Source organism: Eretmochelys imbricata, chromosome 11 (assembly GCF_965152235.1).
Source record: "Eretmochelys imbricata isolate rEreImb1 chromosome 11, rEreImb1.hap1, whole genome shotgun sequence".
In the NCBI taxonomy this organism is placed as follows: Eukaryota; Metazoa; Chordata; order Testudines; family Cheloniidae; genus Eretmochelys; species Eretmochelys imbricata.
In genome coordinates this window covers 31,661,783-31,680,768 of record NC_135582.1, presented here as the reverse complement: position 1 = coordinate 31,680,768, position 18,986 = coordinate 31,661,783, and the positions used below count along the sequence as shown (strand labels likewise).

At 44.1% G+C, this 18,986-nt stretch overlaps 1 protein-coding gene across 5 annotated transcripts in view; it reads left to right on the top strand.

Moving 5' to 3' along the window:
- The first annotated feature begins 1,110 nt into the window (after positions 1–1,110).
- The window catches only part of ACVR1 (activin A receptor type 1), a 137,603-nt gene continuing 119,727 nt past the window's right edge, over positions 1,111–18,986 (top strand). For 2 of the 5 annotated variants that reach the window (XM_077830000.1, XM_077829996.1), the window contains exon 1: positions 1,111–1,399. In XM_077830000.1, coding sequence (XP_077686126.1) covers positions 1,392–1,399 — 8 coding nt within the window. In that variant the 5' untranslated portion in view covers positions 1,111–1,391. Of the gene's footprint in view, positions 1,400–12,275; positions 12,424–18,986 lie in introns of those variants that run through there. The other 3 variants (XM_077829998.1, XM_077829995.1, XM_077829999.1) reach the window with 2 other exon arrangements.

The following is an 18,986-nucleotide window of genomic DNA, read 5'->3' as shown; positions in this document are numbered from 1 at the left end:
TAGTTACTCTCTGTCTGACATGAGTGCAGGTACCGTTGGGGCTCATTGCCTCAAAAGTTTTCTACTTGTCTCTCTGGTATGAATACTTGTGGCACCTTAGAGACTAACCAATTTATTTGAGCATAAGCTTTTGTGAGCTACATCGTGAGCATCTGATGAAGTGAGCTGTAGCTCACGAAAGCTTAAGCTCAAATAAATTGGTTAGTCTCTAAGGTGCCACAAGTACTCCTTTTCTTTTTGCGAATACAGACTAACACGGCTGCTACTCTGAAACCTGTCATCTGGTATGAATGTGCATGAGCACAACAGAATATCTCTGGCAGCTCCCTGGTGTGAGTGTGTACTCTCGAGCTATCAGGTGCCCCTGACCTGCTCTCTGGTGGAGGTGCTGTCGGAGCAGTTCTATGGGTGCCCTCTCTGGGGACTTGTCTGTAGCCAAAGTTGCATCTGTGTAACATTAAATCAGTTTTTAAGAGATGTAGTTAAACTGGAGCAAAACACAGTGTGGTTGTGTGGCCAGCTCTTGCCATTTCAGGCTGAGTCATGGAATAGTTGGCGCTTTGCTTAAAGTCACGGCTCCTGGAGTCCTGGCAATACACCTCCACTTTTAAAAAAGCGGGTTTCTAGCCCTCCTGATTGCAGAGGAAAGCTGGAGCGTGTGACCAAAGTGCATCCTAATGGCTCAGACATGGGAGGCCGCTAAAGTTATTACTTTTCAAGTCAATGTCATGACTTCTGGTGGGGGTCTGACTCAACGCTTCTGACTGCTGGGGTCTGGCAGGGGCACTCTTAAACCAGGCGGCGCCGCCTATGGCTGCAGGCGGGCTGCATTAAACTCAATCCACATCAGCCGGGTTTACACCGCATCGCGCGTCTGCCCTGGGGCCGGCACCGGCGACTTTACACTCACCCGGCGCGCGGAGGGGCCGGCCGGGCGGCGGGCTGCGAACATGGCCGGGCAGGGTGCGCCGCGCCGGCCGGCCGGCAGGGGGCGAGGCGGGGCAGCGCGCCGGGCGGGAGCCGGGAGGAAATGATGTGCCTGGTTATTAATTACAGCGCCGGGCGTCCATTGGCAGAGCGGGGAGCAGCCACTTCCTCCTCCCACTCCCGCCGCAGGAGCAGCATCCCGGCCCCTCCTGCCGCCGCGGGGAACTTTGGCTCTCCGGCGTCTCGGCCCTCTGTGCGCTTCCCCCCTCGTCGTCCGCCGCCGAGTCCCCGCGGGCAGGGCTGGGGGGATGCGGCCGGGCTTGGCCCAGGGGAAGCGCCGTGATTAGAGCGCAGCGGCGCGGGGAGGTCTCGCCGCCGCCGCCGCCCCCGCCCCATGGCGAGGGCTGCCCGCCTCTAGCGCCCCGGGCCCGCCGCCGCCCCGCGCCTCCTCCCTCCGCGCTGCCATGAGACGGTGAGTGGCCTGGGCGGCCTCGCGCTGCGGCGGGCGGCCCTGCGGAGCCCCCTGGGCCGGGCGCTGCCTCTGGCGGTGGGGGTCCTGCCCGGCGCGGGAGGGGACGCGCTGCCTGCGGCGGCTCGGTCCTGCCTGCAGTGGGGCCCGGCGGGGAAGTCCTGGCTCCCTGCAGTGCGTGCAGGGGCGTCGGTGCGGGCACCTCGCTACCTACCTCCGCCTGGGAGGCGCCTTCGGGGGCGCTGGCAGCCAAAACATGACATCTGCCCTCTGCTTGCCGCGGCCCTACGTGTCTCCCTCCGCGGGGAGTTCTCGGGCCCGGCTCGGCAGGAAAGAGCCAGGAAACTCCTCTCCGAGCTCCCTGCCTTGCGAGCTGCCGTTTGGATAGCTTCAAAGGCAGGAATGTGGGATTCATCTTCTTCTGATGCCCACAAGGCAAATGTGGTTACAGATGCTACATGTTACTTTGCCAAGTTTAAACCCTTCCCTCTGCGCTGTAACCATAACAGTAAAAAGAGAAGCTTGGGAATCTTTAAATGGGTGAAGGGCGGGGGGGGGGGGTGTGATCTGGGTAGATGAATGCTGCGTTTGAATGGAGGAATTGCTATTTTCAGTGGTTCTGCTGTCACTGCTTTAAGCACGAAAACACTTTGTAGAAAGGCTGGAGTTCCCACTAGTTTTCAAGCTTCTTTTGTAATGTAGAAATGATTGGTGAACAAGACTGACACTTTCTTGTTTGGTTTCAGTTGCCTCATGCTGATTGGTAAACATTACAATGAGTATCACACATAAAAAGCCATTAATTTAGGCCTTTGAAGAATGCAGCTATCTTTTGGGGTCTGGTTTCTTAAGTCTCTTTCCTGTTAGAAGAAAAGTAGTACTTGTGGCACCTTAGAGACTAACAAATTAGCAATATTAAAACTCTGCTAGCAGAGTTTTAAAACATATGAGCAAAAAATAGAACTTGTTTCAAAATTGCTTTTCTATACCCTTTATAAATATTTTAAAATATTTATCAAACATGATTTAAAGTACACAACTGTTTTTCCAAAACATAGTCCAAATGTTACAAAGCTGTTCCTGTCATGTGCTCACTACGAATAATCAAGACTCCCTTTCCAAATGCATTGAAGTCATAGGATCAACTTGAAAATGGTTGAGGTATGATATTTCATGGTGGAAAAACCCTGCAAGATAAATATCTATTACCAGGACTTTTGGGATGCGTGCTGATAACTTAAATCAAAACAAACTGAAAATATCACAATTCAGAAATGCAGAACGTGTCCTGTTGAGTGTTCCACACAGGTGTGTGGGAGATAGATACAGCCTTGATTCCTGGTCTCTCTCAAACTAGCAAGTGCTTTTGATTTAGTCTGCTCAGCTCTGTGAGACAAGGGTGACTTGTATTGCTCAACAGCAATCCCATTAGCCTGATGGAGAGTGGTATTAACACAGTCTAAGGAGTCTTGTCTGGTCTAGTCTTCAGCCTTGAGAAAATTATCTTACAGTCATCTTTCTCCTTCTCCCCCAAGCCCCCAACTCTGAAAATTGTGGAGAAATGGGTATTTTAAAAATGAGGAAGGAAAATGTCTCAATTGTTGGGAATGTGAATAATTCTACTGCTCAGGGGAAGGAAAAAGTTAAGTGAAATAAACTACATGTGTGTTTTTTTTTTTTTTTTAAAAGGTCACTTTTCTAGCCTTATCTACTTAGGATAGGCATAATAATAGCAAACTGTCTCAATTTGGAGATTGCAGGGGGAGGAGGGGATGCTCTTGCTAATAATCCAGTCCCAATGACTCTGCCTTTTTAAGAGAAGAATACTAGATATCAATTTCCACCCTATTTCTCTTACAGCTCTTGTTGTTTATTTATATACAAACAACCATATCTTTGAATCACTGACTCTAGAAGAAATTTTCTGAACTATATACAATGCAGTCATCATGGGAGATGTTTATAATGGTTAATATTTTTCTCATTCTCTAGTATATGAGAAAGAAGGCAACAGCGAAAGCCAGTGTAGCAAAAGCCAGTTTAGAGAAGGCTGAAGTTTTGACAGGAAACTGATGAAGTCACGGGGCCAAAAATCCTGTGTGCATTTGAATCTCTTGAGGCCACTTCATTCATTCCTGATTTGCTGGTGTTTAGTCAATGCATTTGTGGGAGACTAAATCAAACCACCTATTTTATGTGGTATTAATGGGCTCATATCTATATATTAACAATCCTAAAGATTTTTTTATTAACACTCATTGCTTTGTGAAATTTAGGGCATAAGCATGGTGTTAGCCTTTCCAATAACATAATTTGTAGCAATGCTCTGTGGAGGTCAAAAATGATATATTTCAAAGGTTTTCAAACTGTGGTCCACAGACAGTTCGCACTAAGGTACGTGCCTGGGTGTCCGTACACAAGAGAACGAAGGGCCACCCACCTAATTAGTGGAGCTGTGCAGGCGTGATTCCACTAATTAGGTGCCTGGACCCTGGAGAAGACACACATGTAAGGTGAGGTGGTGGCCTTGGTGGGGGGGAATAGGAGGGTAGGTGGGAGGGGGCAATGGGATGAGAAGAGGGGGTGGGGGGAAACTGGGACGTGTGGGGCTGTGGCAGCCAGAAAAAGGTGACTTTCCCCAGCTCCGGGACTGTGACCACCGGGAAGAGGCAGACCTCTTTTCCAGCCCCAGCTTGGGGGCTGCCGCTTTGGGGGAGAGAGGGAGCGACCCTCCCCCACTTCCCAGCCCAGCGGGCTGCCATGGTGGGGGACAGAGGGCACATCCATCACATTAGAAAGGTAAGGTACTGATATTAAAATGAGTTGTGCCCTTTTATTTGTAGAACACAAACATGTTTCAGATTTTTTTGTATAGCGCTCTTATCCAAAGCGCTTTACAATAGTTAGCTAACAGTACAAAGAACATTTGGAAAGATCATTAAGTGGTCTGCCAAGACCCTCAGCAATTTTCAAGTGGCCCGTCAGTTTTGAGAACCACTGATCTATTTACAGCAGTACCTTTTTATAGCAAACTGGAAGAAGAATGCTTCACTTTCTTTTGACTTCATGCCTCCAGGGACATACCCTGCTTAAACCTACTGAAGACTGTGGGCTTGTACAGCTATCACTGAGGGCATAATCTGTCCTAGAGAACCTTTTGTTGTTTCAGAGTAGCAGCTGTGTTAGTCTGTATTCGCAAAAAGAAAAGGAGTCCTTGTGGCACCTTAGAGACTAACCAATTTATTTGAGCATAAGCTTACGTGAGCTACAGCTCACTTCATCGAATGCATTCAGTGGAAAATACAGTGGGGAGATTTATATACATAGAGAACATGAAACAATGGGTGTTACCATACATGCTGTAACCAGAGTGATCACTTAAGGTGAGCTATTACCAGCGGGGGGGGAGGGGGCGAAGGAGGAACGGGACACCTTTTTGTAGTGATAATCAAGGTGGGCCATTTCCAGCAGTTGACAATGGCTCACCTTGATTATCACTACAAAAGGTCCCTCCCACCCCACTCCTGCTGGTAATAGCTCACCTTAATACCAGAGGTGGGCAAACTACAGCCTGTGGGACCGTCCTGCCTGGCCCCTGAGCTCCTGGCCCCAGAGGCTAGCCCCTGGCCCCTCCCCCGCAGCCACTCAGGCAGCACTCTGGGCGACAGGGCTGTACGCTCATGCAGGGCAGCGTGTCTGGCTCTGGCCGGGCAGTGCGGCTGCCAGACATGCTGCTCTGAGCAGCATGGTAAGGGGGCTGGGGCACAGGGTCCCGGGGAGCTGTCAGGGGATGGGGAACAGGGAGTGGTTGGATAGGGCAGAGGTTCTGGGGGGGACAGGGTACGGGGGGGGTTAGATAGGGGTTGGGTCCTGGGGGGCGGTTAGGGGTGGGGGACCTGGGAGGGGGCGGTCAGGGGACAAGGAGCGGGGTGGGGTTGGATGGGTGGGAAGTTCTGAGGGGGGCAGTCAGGGGGTGGGAAGTAGTGGGAGCCTTCCATATCTGGCCCTCCATACAGTTTCGCACCCCAGTGTGGCCCTTGGGCCAAAAAGTTTGCCCACCCCTGCCCTATGCTTCTTATCCATGGAGGCCATAGTGACCATATCAAATAATTTATAAATACCCTCCAAGTGCCGTCTGTAAAGGTCTAATGTTTGAGAATAATGCCCTTCCCAAGAAGGATATGCAATTGAAGGCAGTAAAAAGGCAAAGCACCCAAATGAAGTTGCTTATAAATGCATTGCTGCTTCCTTGGATGGTTCGAACATATTTTTGGATATTACAGATTAGAGCCTATTTTTTAGAACAGATTCTCCAAAATGAAAGTAACCCACCTCATCCCCTACATTTTAACAAACAGTGATGTGTTCCATACTGTTGTTTTGAGTCCCTTGGCCCCCACCTCCATGTACCTTCTTAATATGAAAAAAGAAAAGGAGTACTTGTGGTACCTTAGAGACATAAATTGGTTAGTCTCTAAGGTGCCACAAGTACTCTTTTTCTTTTTGCGACTACAGACTAACAAGGCTGTTACTCTGAAACCTGTTAATATGAAAAACGCTTCTGTCTTGTGTTATAATTAACTTAGTAAAGGGCACTTGGCATGCCATATACTTTGGGAATTGCCTGTTGACCCAGATGGCCAAAGATTTATGGGTAATCCTTGCTTGTAGTTCTTCCCACTACTCATATGCCCTTTTGTAACCTAATGACAAAGTGGTCTTTTCCCCTCTGTCTCCATTTCAGGACATGCTTCAAGGCATACTGCAGTGACTCAGATAATTTCTGCAGCCATTTCACTTTATACATCATCAGCCTTTATGTGATGAATCGTAGTCCGTCCAAAAATATAAAAGGTGGGGCTGTTTATTTAAAAAAAGAATGCCTGGGGGAAGGGGACCATTTATCTGTGTCTAATTATAATTCATGTAAATATAACACATTTCAAAGTTAGAAGCAGAGAAATGGAAATCCTGTTTGGATATTATTGATGGTGGCAGTACCAGTCGCTTTCAGTTGTATCAGCTGCTCTGTTTTACAGGGAGATCCAGTGGCAGTCACCTTGTATTTTCACTCAGTTCTTTATAAATAGACATGGCAGAACTTGATTTTTATTTTTTTAAAACAATTTTGATGGGTAATATTGATGTTTTTAAGCACTCTTGCAGTTTTTTATCAGTTTTAAATCTTCACAGTTGCCCACAATTTTGCCCTTTTTTAGGGTTTTATTGACTTAAATTTTGGCAGTTGTGTGAAGTTATGGAGGGGAGTGGTGGTCAGACAATTTATTTAATGGTGTTAGACATTGAGACTCAAAGCTTTAATGGTTAAAGCACAAATTGTCAACATCACATGCCCAAATATATGAAATAAATACCCTTAAATCATACTCCTAAGTTCTCAAGCAACATTTGTCTGTCTTTGCCTATCTGTAAATTCTAACCATAATTGTGGGAACACTTTTTCCATTGTGTGTGGTGAAATCAGCACCTTACTGACATAAGTCTAATTCTTCCAAGCCTGTTTATAATGTACTTACAACAGTCATCGTTAACATCTTTCTAGTTTTGCTTTTGTGAGAAATGAATGTAACCATCATATTTCGTAGAATATCAGGGTTGGAAGGGACCTCAGGAGGTCATCTAGTCCAACCCCCTGCTCAAAGCAGGACCAATCCCCAACTAAATCATCCCAGCCAGGGCTTTGTCAAGCCTGACCTTAAAAACTTCTAAGGAAGGAGTTTCCACCACCTCCCTAGGTAATGCATTCCAGTGTTTCACCACCCTCCTAGTGAAAAAGTTTTTCCTAATATCCAACCTAAACCTCCTCCACTGCAACTTGAGACCATTACTCCTCGTTCTGTCATCTGCCACCACTGAGAACAGTCTAGATCCATCCTCTTTGGAACCCCCTTTCAGGTAGTTGAAAGCAGCTATCAAATCCTCCCTCATTCTTCTTTTCCGCTGACTAAACAATCCCAGTTCCCTCAGCCTCTCCTCATAAGTCATGTGTTCCAGTCCCCTAATCATTTTTGTTGCCCTCCGCTGGACGTTTTCCAATTTTTCCACATCCTTCTTGTAGTGTGAGGCCCAAAACTGGACACAGTACTCCAGATGAGGCCCCAAAACTGGACACAGTACTCCAGATGAGGCCTCGCTAATATCAAATAGAGGGGAACAATCATGTCCCTTGATCTGCTGGCAATGCCCCTACTTACACATCCCAAAATGCCATTGGCCTTCTTGGGAACAAGGGCACACTGTCGACTCATATCCAGCTTCTTGTCCACTGTGACCCCTAGGTCCTCTTCTGCAGAACTGCTGCCGAGCCATTCAGTCCCTAGTCTGTAGGGGTGCATTGGATTCTTCCGTCCTAAGTGCAGGACTCTGCACTTGTCTTTGTTGAACCTCATCAGATTTTTTTTGGCCTAATCCTGCAATTTGTCTAGGTCCCTCTGTATCCTATCCCTACCCTCCAGCGTATCTACCTCTCCTCCCAGTTTAGTGTCATCTGCAAACTTGCTGAGGGTGCAATCCACACCATCCTCCAGATCATTTATGAAGATATTGAACAAAACGGGCCCCAGGACTGACCCTTGGGGCACTCCGCTTGATACCGGCTGCCAGCTAGACATGGAGCCATTGAGCCCAACAATCTAGCCAACTTTCTATCCACCTTATAGTCCATTCATCCAGCCCATACTACTTTAACTTGCTGGCAAGAATACTGTGGGAGACAGTGTCAAAAGCTTTGCTAAAGTCAAGGAACAACACGTCCACTGCTTTCCCCTCATCCACAGAACCAGTTATCTCGTCATAGAAGGCAGTTAGATTAGTCAGGCATGACTTTCCCTTGGTGAATCCATGCTGACTGTTCCTGATCACTTTCCTCTCCTCTAAGTGCTTCAGAATTGATTCCTTGAGGACTGTTCCATGATTTTTCCAGGGATTTTTTCTTCATTTTTTGTAAGGAATATAGATAGCAGCATATTGGTTGCTTTGCCTTTGTAAATGAATCATGTTACCTAGTGTTTGTTACTTAGTATATGGAATATTGTAGTCACATTCATTACTTACAAAGGGGTTTGTAACAGTTTTAATGGTGACCACAGAAGTTCAGTCTGTGTCTCTGCAGACCTTCCTCAGAGCATTTTCAGCTATATTATTTCCTGAAGCTAGTTATTAACAAACTTCCACTTAATACAAAACACATTCCTCCTATTTGTGTATCAACTATAATTCTTGATGTTCTGATGACTGTCTGTTGCTGTTTAGCCTGATATGGGGGGAGGGATAGCTCAGTAGTTGGAGCACTGGCCTGCTAAACCCAGGGTTGTGAGTTCAATCCTTGAGGGGGCCATTTAGGGATCTGGGGCAAAAAATGGGGATTGGTCCTGCTTTGAGCAGGGGGTTGGACTAGATGACCTCCTGTGGTCCCTTCCGACCCTAATATTCTATGTCAAGTTGGGTAAGATTTGTTTTTTTTTTCTTTTTTCCAGGCTGTCTGTCCATCCAAGTTAAGGTAACCAGGTGCTTTTAAGAAGTAGAGCAGGTCTCCACTTCCTCATTCTTAGCAGCTAAGGTACTCTTGGGGGTAGGAGGAGATGGAAAACCCTCTTCTCCCTTTCAGCAGGAACAGTGACAACTTAGAGCGGAGCTTAAATTTTATGTGAAGTTGATGTAGGAGCAGGATCTAAGGACAGGATCCTTTCTCTTTCCTAGCAGCTTGACATTAGAAGTGGGGTTCCTGTAACCTGTGCTTGTAGATCTACCTCTGTCTAACAAGTATCTGGTAAAAACGTAATTCACTTCAGTCTACACAGCAAGAAAGAGCTGTGTTTTAACCTTGTGGTGGGAATTGTGGTGGGACTGGGTACCCAGACAATGCTTAATGTGGATCTTATCCTGTCAACCCTTAAGCATGTGATAACTAATGGGGATTCTGCTAGGCTTTTGGTGTGTTTTGATTGGGAGTTAAAGGCGTGGTATTCTAAAACAGTACTGTAGACAAGGCGGTGTAGATCTTAACACAGTTTAAGAACATGTTAGGATGAGTTATCTAATATCTCCTAAAACCATAATTTTAAATCCTACTCTAGACAAGCCCTTAGTGTGTAGCTGGGGTCTTAATCTTTCTGTGCTTCAGTCTACCACATCTGTAAATAGTGATGATGCTTCCAGGCACGTTGGAAGGCGTAATTTCCAAACGCTTGTAAAGTGCTTTGAGATCCTCAGATGGAAGGAGCTATATAAACACACAGTTTTGTTGTTAAATTTAATAGAAATGCTTTAAAGAAATACCCAAGTGAATTTTTATTACATGTAAACTATTCCCCTGTAATATTTGCAACCATTAAATAGCAACACAGTCTTAGAATAATATTTTCAAAAGTCCATAAGGTGACTTAGGGGCCCAAGTCCCTGAAGTGACTAAGGGTATGTCTACACTGTAGAGGAAAAACCTGTGGCATCAAGTCTCAGAACCGAGGTCAGTTTACTTTGGTTTGCGGGGTACGGGCTGTAGGACTAAAAATAGCACTGTAGGCTCTGATGCCTGGTAAGGGGAAATGATCTCGGAGCTCGGGTTCCAGCCCGAGCAGGAACATATACGCTGCTATTTTTGGTCCTGCAGCCTGAACCCAAGTCAGTTGATCCTTGCTCTGAGACTCAGTGCTGTGGGTTTTTCTTTGCAGTGTAGACATACCTTTAGGCTCCGAAGGCCCATTGACTTTCAGTGTATGTTTTTGCAAGTGCTACCCTGTATTACATAAGAATCAAAATGAACTGAGTGGAATCACAAAGATGACACTGGTTTTTTTATTGGATAAGCTGAGTGAGATGATATTATAGAAGATGAAAGAGATTAAGTCAGATAACATGAAGATATGACTAATATGTGTAAGATAGATATATATATATTTTTTTATAAATCTGTTACCCATTTAGTAGTGGGTTTAAATATGCTGACTCAGATAGAAAGCCAAAATCAGAAATGACCAACGATTCATCAGCTAGTGTATGAAGGATAACAAGTGCTGCATCTCATTATCATAGCTATTAGGGAGGAGTGTTTTCAACCTCTGATTTGGTGTTTCATTTCAGATTAGATTCATCTTAACCCTTTGCTAGTCCTCCACTTTAACTGCTGTGCTACTGTTACCTGTTAACATTTCACTGAAGTCAATGGAGCATTGGGGTATGCATGGCAGCTGAGCAGTGCATTGGAACTAGGCATTGTACCTGCTATTGGTCAGAACCAGCCTTAAATAATCTTTGCTGGCCCTGCCAAACGGTTACCAACTCCAAAAAATCCTGACTCATCCACTGTAATCACATCCTATTCTGCATTAGTGTAAATGAACAACACTGTCAATCTTCATAAATAATTAGGGTATCCATGGGTCTCTGAAATTAGAAATGTCTGTTTTTCAGGGCCTACCCTCGCTAGTCTTACACCAGTGTTTAGTCTAGTACGCTTTAGCTGACTGGTCACCTGAAGGATGTGCTAGCCAAGTGTCCTTGTGAAGCAGACATCAGGCTGGATGAACATGTATCTTCCTTGGGGGCAAGTGCTAGGTCTGTCATAAAATTATGTTTCTGCCCTGTTCTCCACAGTGTCTTCTGGGATAAGTCTGCCCAAGGACTGTTAACAAGAGTTAACATTATGCAGTATCCATCTACCAAGTACAAATACGTTAGTTGACAAACTTGTGGCTTTCCGTAGGGCTCAACATCCCTACTGTCCTTTTTTCTGCATTTATTATTTAGGTTTGCCTATCTACGTTGCTCAGGGATATGAAAAAATTCACACTCCTGAACACTGTAGTTAAGGCAAGGTGTAGATGTGACTAGATGGAATTCTTCCATCGACTAGCTACCAGAGCTTGGGTTTACATAAAATGGATGGGGGGGGAAAAACCCCTTACATAAACGTAGGAAGTGTCTACACTATGGTACTACAGTGGCATAGTTGTGGCGAATCCTGTAATGTAGACTGCCTTTGGGGGTTTGGCTAGACCAGTGGTTCCCAAACTGGGGTGCGCAAAATGTTACAGGGGGTTCTCGGGGGAAAAAATTCCCTAATGGTGGAAAGAGCTGTCCGTAGGGACCCTGGGCAGCACGGGGCCAGCAGCCTGGAGCCCCTGGACTTCCAAGAGCTAAGCAGATCAAAGCAAGCATATCTATCACACTGAGGAGATTTAAACATCAAGACTCCTTATGAGAAATAGAAAGGGAGGTGGATTTTTTTTTTTGCTGTTTTTAAAATTAAATAGGCAAGTATTGTGTTTTAAAATTATTATGAAGAACAAGTTTAAGCTTTGTTGTAACCTGAGTTATTTGCCTGGACTGCTCAAGACCTGAATGCTTGTGTAGGAGGAACTCTTTGAGTTGGCTTCTTAAATACCTTCATGCTGTTTCACATCTGATACTCTTTGATGAAATATAGGAGCCTTCTCTTATAACAGGCTTATTCAAAGTGATACAAGCTATGAAAGTAAGATCTTGGAAGAGTGTTGCCTTTTTCATAATGTAATACAAATACTGTAATGATTAATAATAGTGTGTAATCATGTATTTTTTTTATATTTCCAAGATCACTGCTTTTTATAACTTATACTAAGGTAAAGGAGAAAATTCCTGGAAGTATTCCTTTTTTGGGGGGGGTTGTGAGACTTGACATTTTAGTGAAAGGGGTTCACAGGTTGTTAAAGTTTGCGAACCACTGGTCTAGGCTGAGGAAAATTATCTACCCCATGTTGTCAAAGCACAATTTAATCTTGTACTTCTGCAAGGGGTGACTGCAAACAGCTAAACGCAGCTTGCCTTGTCTGTGCTTGTGCAAAGTGGTGATAGGTGCATGTTTTTAAATTATGTATTTTCCCAGTCTAGGCAAACCAATAGTCAAATCCTGTGGCATAAGACTCTGGACACTACTACACCACTATCGTTCCTGTCCTGGCATATAAAAGAGGATTTGAGACGATGGCTAAGAGGGCGAGACTCAGGCCAAGTCTACTCTCAGAAATTAGGTCAGTATATCTGTCGGGTGTGAAAAATCAACACCCTGGATGGACACAGTTCAATTGACCTATTCCCTGGTGTAAACAGCACCAAGCTGATGGGAGAAGTCTCCTGTTGACATAGCTACCACCTCTTGGGGAGGTTGGGTACTATGCTAATGGGAGAAGGTTGGCGTAGGTAGCATCTTCAGTCAGGTGTGACAGTGGCGCTTTTAGTGCAGATGTGCCCATGTTTCTGAAGTGCTAATTGGCACAGAGCCTAGCTACTGAGTATGGCATGAGTCTGGTAGCAAGTTTGAGATCTGGAATCGGTGGCTTTTTACTTGTGTGTTTTGAGCTCCTTCTAGTGGGGAATGTTTCCCTTTTTTTTTTTTTTTTTTTTTTTTTACCCCATCCAGACTGAAAACAAACTTGGTTAAGAAGGAGGAAGAGGAGTCTGGTTTAGGTATTGGGGAGATAGTGGTGGGAGGAGCATGCAATCACCACTTTCTTAATAGAGTTCATTAACAACATACCTCTCTATTCTAGGCTTATTTTCTGAATTAAGAAGCTAACTGGGGTTGGTAAAGTTGTTCAAGTTAATCTGATACCTTCGGCTTCCTCCAGCCACCGTGCTGCGCTTCCCCTCTTCTCCCCCCCCCCCCCAACCCCCTTTTCGTTCTACCCTGTCTCTTGCCCTCTTTGGGTGTTGGAGGAAGGGAGGTGGATCTGCTTTTGCAGACTGCTTGAGAGGAAGAGAGGGTGCTGTGACTCCTAACAATACAAGAATTCTCCACCCTGGTGATCTAAGCAGGACCAAATGAGTGAGGAAGGGCAGATCCTTCAGCACTCTGAAGGTACAGAAAGGGGGTGGGTAGAGGTACTAAGGCCCTCTCTTAGGTATTTCAGTGCAGTTGGAGCCAGCTGCCATACCCCTCTGGGGTCAGACATTTCTTGCTTTGGCTATGAACCTTAGTAGCTTGTTAAAAGGCAAACTGCAGAGGAGGGTCCAAGAGGCAGGCAGATCAGGCACCCGTTCTTCTAATTGGAGATCTTTTTTTTTTTTTGACTGGCAAGTATCCTGCAGCTAGTGAAGCAGGTGGGTAGCTGCTACTGTTTGTACAAATGAACAGGAGACTACTAATGGCTCTCTTTTGAAGTCATGCAAGCTGCTGATCAGCAGTAGGGGGAGAAGTCGGAGGTTTCACTTACCTCAGCAAACCGTCAAATCCTGTGCTAGATCAGTGGTTCTCAAACTTGTACTGGTGACCCCTTTCACATAGCAAGCCTCTGAGTGTGACTCCTCTTCACCCCCTCTCCTCCCCTCCCCCACAAAATTAAAACCACTTTTAAAATTATATTTAATACCATTATAAATGCTGGAGGCAAAGCTGCGTTTGGGGTGGAGGTTGACCACTTGTGACCTGCCATGTAATAACCTTGTGACTCCCTGAGGAGTCCTGACCCCCAGTCTCAGAACCCCTGGTCTAGATGATCCTCTGAACACTAGCTTAAGGAAGGCATATAGTTACCTTCAGCAGTATAGGCTGTGGGTGTACTGATCTTCCTGGCCACTTCTCACTAGGGAAACTTCTCAAAAATTGTCTTTGGCTTCCTTTCCATTTAAGAGTCTTGTTCTTTAGTCTCATGGAACAGATCCTGAAGTTATATGTAGCTTATTGTTGGTGTTTCCAGTTACTCTGTCTTTGTTGTAGTGGGATCCTCTTTCCCATGTTGTACAAGCTTGAACATGAAACTCTCAAGGATTTGAAAGTTCCACAAACCATAGCTTAGACATGATTGTTTTAAAGTCCCTGTTTTCTTTCTTTTTGTCAGAGGCACAGCTGGTGTGTCTAGCAATCCATTCCTTGATATCAGTTGTTATGGCAGATATGGCTGTGTGCTACCTATACTATTGGGATTAGATCATTCTCTCCAATTTCAGCTAATACTGAATAGAAATGGAAGGCAGAAGAGAGGCATGAGGGTCCCTAGGAAACAATTGTGAAATTAAAAAAACTGCACATGTATTACTCTTTTCAGAACAGACTATGCTATTTAGAGTTCTTCACTGAATTATGAGACAATTTTACTGAAGCTTTTTTATGTGGGTGGCCTGGAACTACTAGATTGTTTTAAGACTGAATTTTTTTTCTGTTAATTTTTTTCCCATGTAAATTAGAAGCTTAAAATATTGGGTGCTGGTAGAATTCTCACTTTACCATTAAAATTATCAATAAGACAGAAGATAAGCCACTAATGGAAGTATTAGTTTGGCAATAAAACTGGCAAACACAAAAAGAGAGTAGCTCAGATACTTTTTTTGGAATTGCAGATTTTTACCAGAATATATATTCTCTTCCTCACTATGCAGATGGTGGATTATTTCCTGTGTTAAGCATTTGGGAAGGGCTGATCAGATGATACATATATTACTTAACTGAGTCATGTGTTTAAGAAACTGCAAGTCTTACTGGAACTGTCTCCTGTTACAATTTATTGAGTGTCTGGACTGTGCCCACTTAAATACCTGATCATCGGTTTAAGTAAGGATAATTCTACAAAAGGATGATGTGGAGCATAGCAATAGAATAGTTGGTGCCTTGTATGTATGTAGCATGGGTGATATTCTGGCCCCTCTGAATGGCAAATCTGCTAATGACTTCACTAGGCTCAGGATTTTACCATATGGAATTATATTTCTTTGGGTATAAAAGCAGTTATACATGAGCACTAATTCAGGTCCTTCACTTCAAAAACTACCATGGGTGACTGAGTTACATTGGGGTAGGGCCTCCAACATTGCTAAAACAGACTGGTTTTGGTTGTGTGGACAAGACCAAACTCTCTATTGATCGTGCTACAGCCTGAGACTTGACAAGGGTGCAGTATGATTTGGTAGCATGTTACTGGGGCCATTGGTCTCGTAAAATGGTTGTATTGTAGGTGGGTCCTTATTCTCTCCCATCTTACCTAAACAAAATTTACAGCTTGTAGTTCACTAGACAGGGTACTAAATTGGGCAATTCATATCTATTTTGGAATTGAATTATGGTCTGATTCTCACATTAAAGAACTTGCTTTAATTTTACTTTAAACTCTGTTACCCTGTAACTTTAGCCATACATCAGATGTAGTATTAGAGTCATTTGAAAAAAAAATGTTTTGTTAGATTTGTTAAGTAAAATATTGCTTGTGGTTTTGACAAATGATTATAAATGATGGAAGAATACACGAAAGCTGTTGAAGTATGCACTGAAAGAAAATACCTCCTGTGAAGTTGTTTGTAGTGATTTAGGGTATTCTTAGGGGTGCTGTATTAACTGATTGTAAAATAATAGGCAGCATAAGGTATGCCTAAATTAATCAACTATAACACAAGTATTCTAGATTTCCTTTGTATAATTTTTTTTCATACAGCTAAAATTTTTGTCCAGACCCATATCCTTTCACTGAACATTATCTAAGCACAGTTTTTTGTACTGCTCCATCATTTCTGCTTGCCCCCTGGTATAAAATTATATCTGTTACAGAGGTGCTTACTCTTGTATAACTAATGGGAATAGCTCAAATAGGCTGATCCCTAGGGTAAAGAAGAAATGCTTGTAACCTGGAATAAACATGGGGGTTGCCTCTCTAGCTTCTCCTCAGGGTATGTCTTCACTGCAGAGTTCACCTGGGCTCTTGCCTAGATGTTACTCCGACTACTCTCCCATCCACACACATACAGCCCCCTCACCCAGGTTCAGTGGTGCTTTCAAACTAGGCTAGCTGGCTTGTCCGGAGATATGGGTTAGAGCGCAGGTGCCACTTTACTCGGGCTAGTCACGTCAGTGCTGATAGTCTTCCAATGCTTTCCCACAATTCCCCCGTGGGACCATAAGATCAGACTAGTTCTCCCAGTTCACCCGGCAAGAATCAGTGGCTCTGCTGACTGCAGGACAAAGAACCATGGGATGTGTCCCCAGAAATGCTAGCAACACACACAGTGCAGCACCAGTGAGGATGCATTAACTGATGTAAGGGGTTTGCAGTGTTGCTGCTCATATCCAGACTAGGCTAACTCAGGTACTGCTCACCTGGCAGGGAAGATATCCTTTAGTACCTCAAGTTCAGTCGCAATCACCAGGCAGCGTGAAGGCAAGCCCTTGGAGCTTATCCATTAGTTTCCCATTTTCTATCACATCAGCTGCTGCTTTCAAGGCCCTTCACAGCTCTGAATAACTGCTCTCATATATTGTCCCTCCAACTTCAGCCTTGACTATCCCTACCCCTTTTTTTGCACTTGTGTTTGCTAGCTAGACTTTTTATTTTTAAACCTCTAGTTAACAACTTTGTCAGTGAACTTGAGATACTTGGTTCATTTGTGAAGTCTGGTTTGGACGCTCCTCATGTATGTTCCAAGTTGTAAATATTTGTCCTTTACTTCAGCCTATGGTAATGCAAATTAATAACATGTTCTAACTTAACAGGTAGGATATTTGTTCCATTTTGGCTAGACTCAATGCACACATGTAAAACTCCATGTTCATACCTCTGGTAGAAAGCTGCATATAATACTCCTGGGGGAATTCTGCACCAAAACTCAGTGCACAATATTTTAAAATTCTGTATATTTTATTTGTCAAAAACCACAATATAATCTCACTAGTTTCAACTATTTTGGTAATTTTTTTTTAAATACCTGTCAGCAAGTATGTCTGTGACAATACAGACAACAAAAATATTCAGGAAAATGTTTTTTGACAAATAGATTCCTGACTAGGCATATCAATACAGAACTTTGAATAATACATTTTTGTATTGTAATTGAAATGAATTGCCTACACCCCTCAGCAACAGTTCAAAGGATTGGGGGAGTCAGAGGTGATGGAGGAGCTGAGGGAGAGGGAAGTAATTGCTGGGAAGGAGCTTGGGAGTGGACCTGGCAGGTAGTTGGGTGTAGGTGGGAGAAGTATGAAACTGTTTGTTTTTTTGGGAGTGGGGATTGTTAAGGAGTTGGAGCCTCCCCCATACAGACCCCTAGCCTCTCCCATTCAGTCAGGCACATCTGCACATATTCCCATGGGCAGGGCACTGCGAGGAAGGCAGTCTCTGTCTCCTCCCTCTCCATGGCTGGCTGCTCCAGTCCATGAGCCAGCCGCCCTCTCTCCCGGTGCCACATCCACTTTTTAGTGGGCGAAAGGTGTAACTGCAGCTTCCCTTCCCTTCTCTGTCAGAATCAATTATTCTCCAGGAGGAAAAAAAAATCTGTAGAGTACATTAATTCTGCCCTTTAGCAGTGGTGCGGAATTCCTTCAGGAGTAATATAATTATTCTGCCAGACCTGTGCTAAAATCTGAGGCACCCAGCATGCATTCATTTTACCTCTCTTTCACTCTCACATACATATTTATTGTGTCCAAAATGACTTTCTGGAGAATGATTGATTGCATCAATGTAACCAGTTCAAAACTATGTAATAAAGCTCCCTTATGTTAAAATATCTTTCTGACAACAGTGTGGTGGTATTTCTGTGCTTTGTACATAAATGGTAATTTGTAGGAGAAAAGTATTTCTGACTTTTTAATTAGAATTAGCTCCTCAATGATTGTTTTATACATTATTTTCCAAGAACTATGTATTACTCTAATGTAGAGTCCAAGGGTCTAAGAAGAGATTTTACTTCTCCAATGGTAGGAGAAGAAGCAGCATGCAGTCCCTGGCCAAAGACTAAACTGACTTGCAGAGTTGCCAGAGTCCTGGGCACCTGCCTGGTGAGAAGTTAAATGTGCAGGGAGATAGCAAAGCTCAGTCTTTCCTTGTTTGGTTTGGTTGCCACTCAATGTGCAGTGGCATCTGAAAAAGCTAACCATGTTGGGAATCCATGGTATGCCCACATCTTGAAGACTGAGTGCAGATGTGGTGACCACATCTCAAAAAAGATATATTGGATTTGGAAAAGGGCAACAAAAATGATTAGGGGTATGGAACAGCTTCTGTATGAGGAGAGATTAATAAGATTGGGACTTTTCAGTCAGGAAAAGAGATGATTTGGGGGCAATATATAGAAGCCTAAAATCATGACTGGTATGGAAAAAGCAAATATGAGAAGGAGTAAATAATACTTCCTTAACCCAAGAACTAGGGGTCACCAAATGAAATTAATAGGCAGCAGGTTTAAAACAAACAAAAGGAAGTATTTCTGCACACAACACATAGTCAACCTGTGGAACACTTTGCCAGAGGATGTGGTGAAGGCCAAGACTATAACAGGGTTCAAAAAAGAACTAGATAAGTCATGGAGGATAGATCCATCAACGGGCTATTAGCTGGAAATGGGTTGCAGGGGATGGATCACTTGATGATTATCTGTTCTGTTCATTCCCTCTGGGGCACCTGGCATTGGCCACTGTTGGAAGACAGAATACTGGGCTATATGGACCTGTGGTCTGACCCAGTATGGCCATTCTTACGTTTAGCTTACTTTGCATTCAAAGTGCCAAAGCTAAACTAAAAAAAGCCCTCTTATACTGAAGAAAGGAAACCTCCACACAGGAAGTTTTATCAGTAGAATTTTTTTGATTTTACAGTCACATCTTAGCTTATGCCAG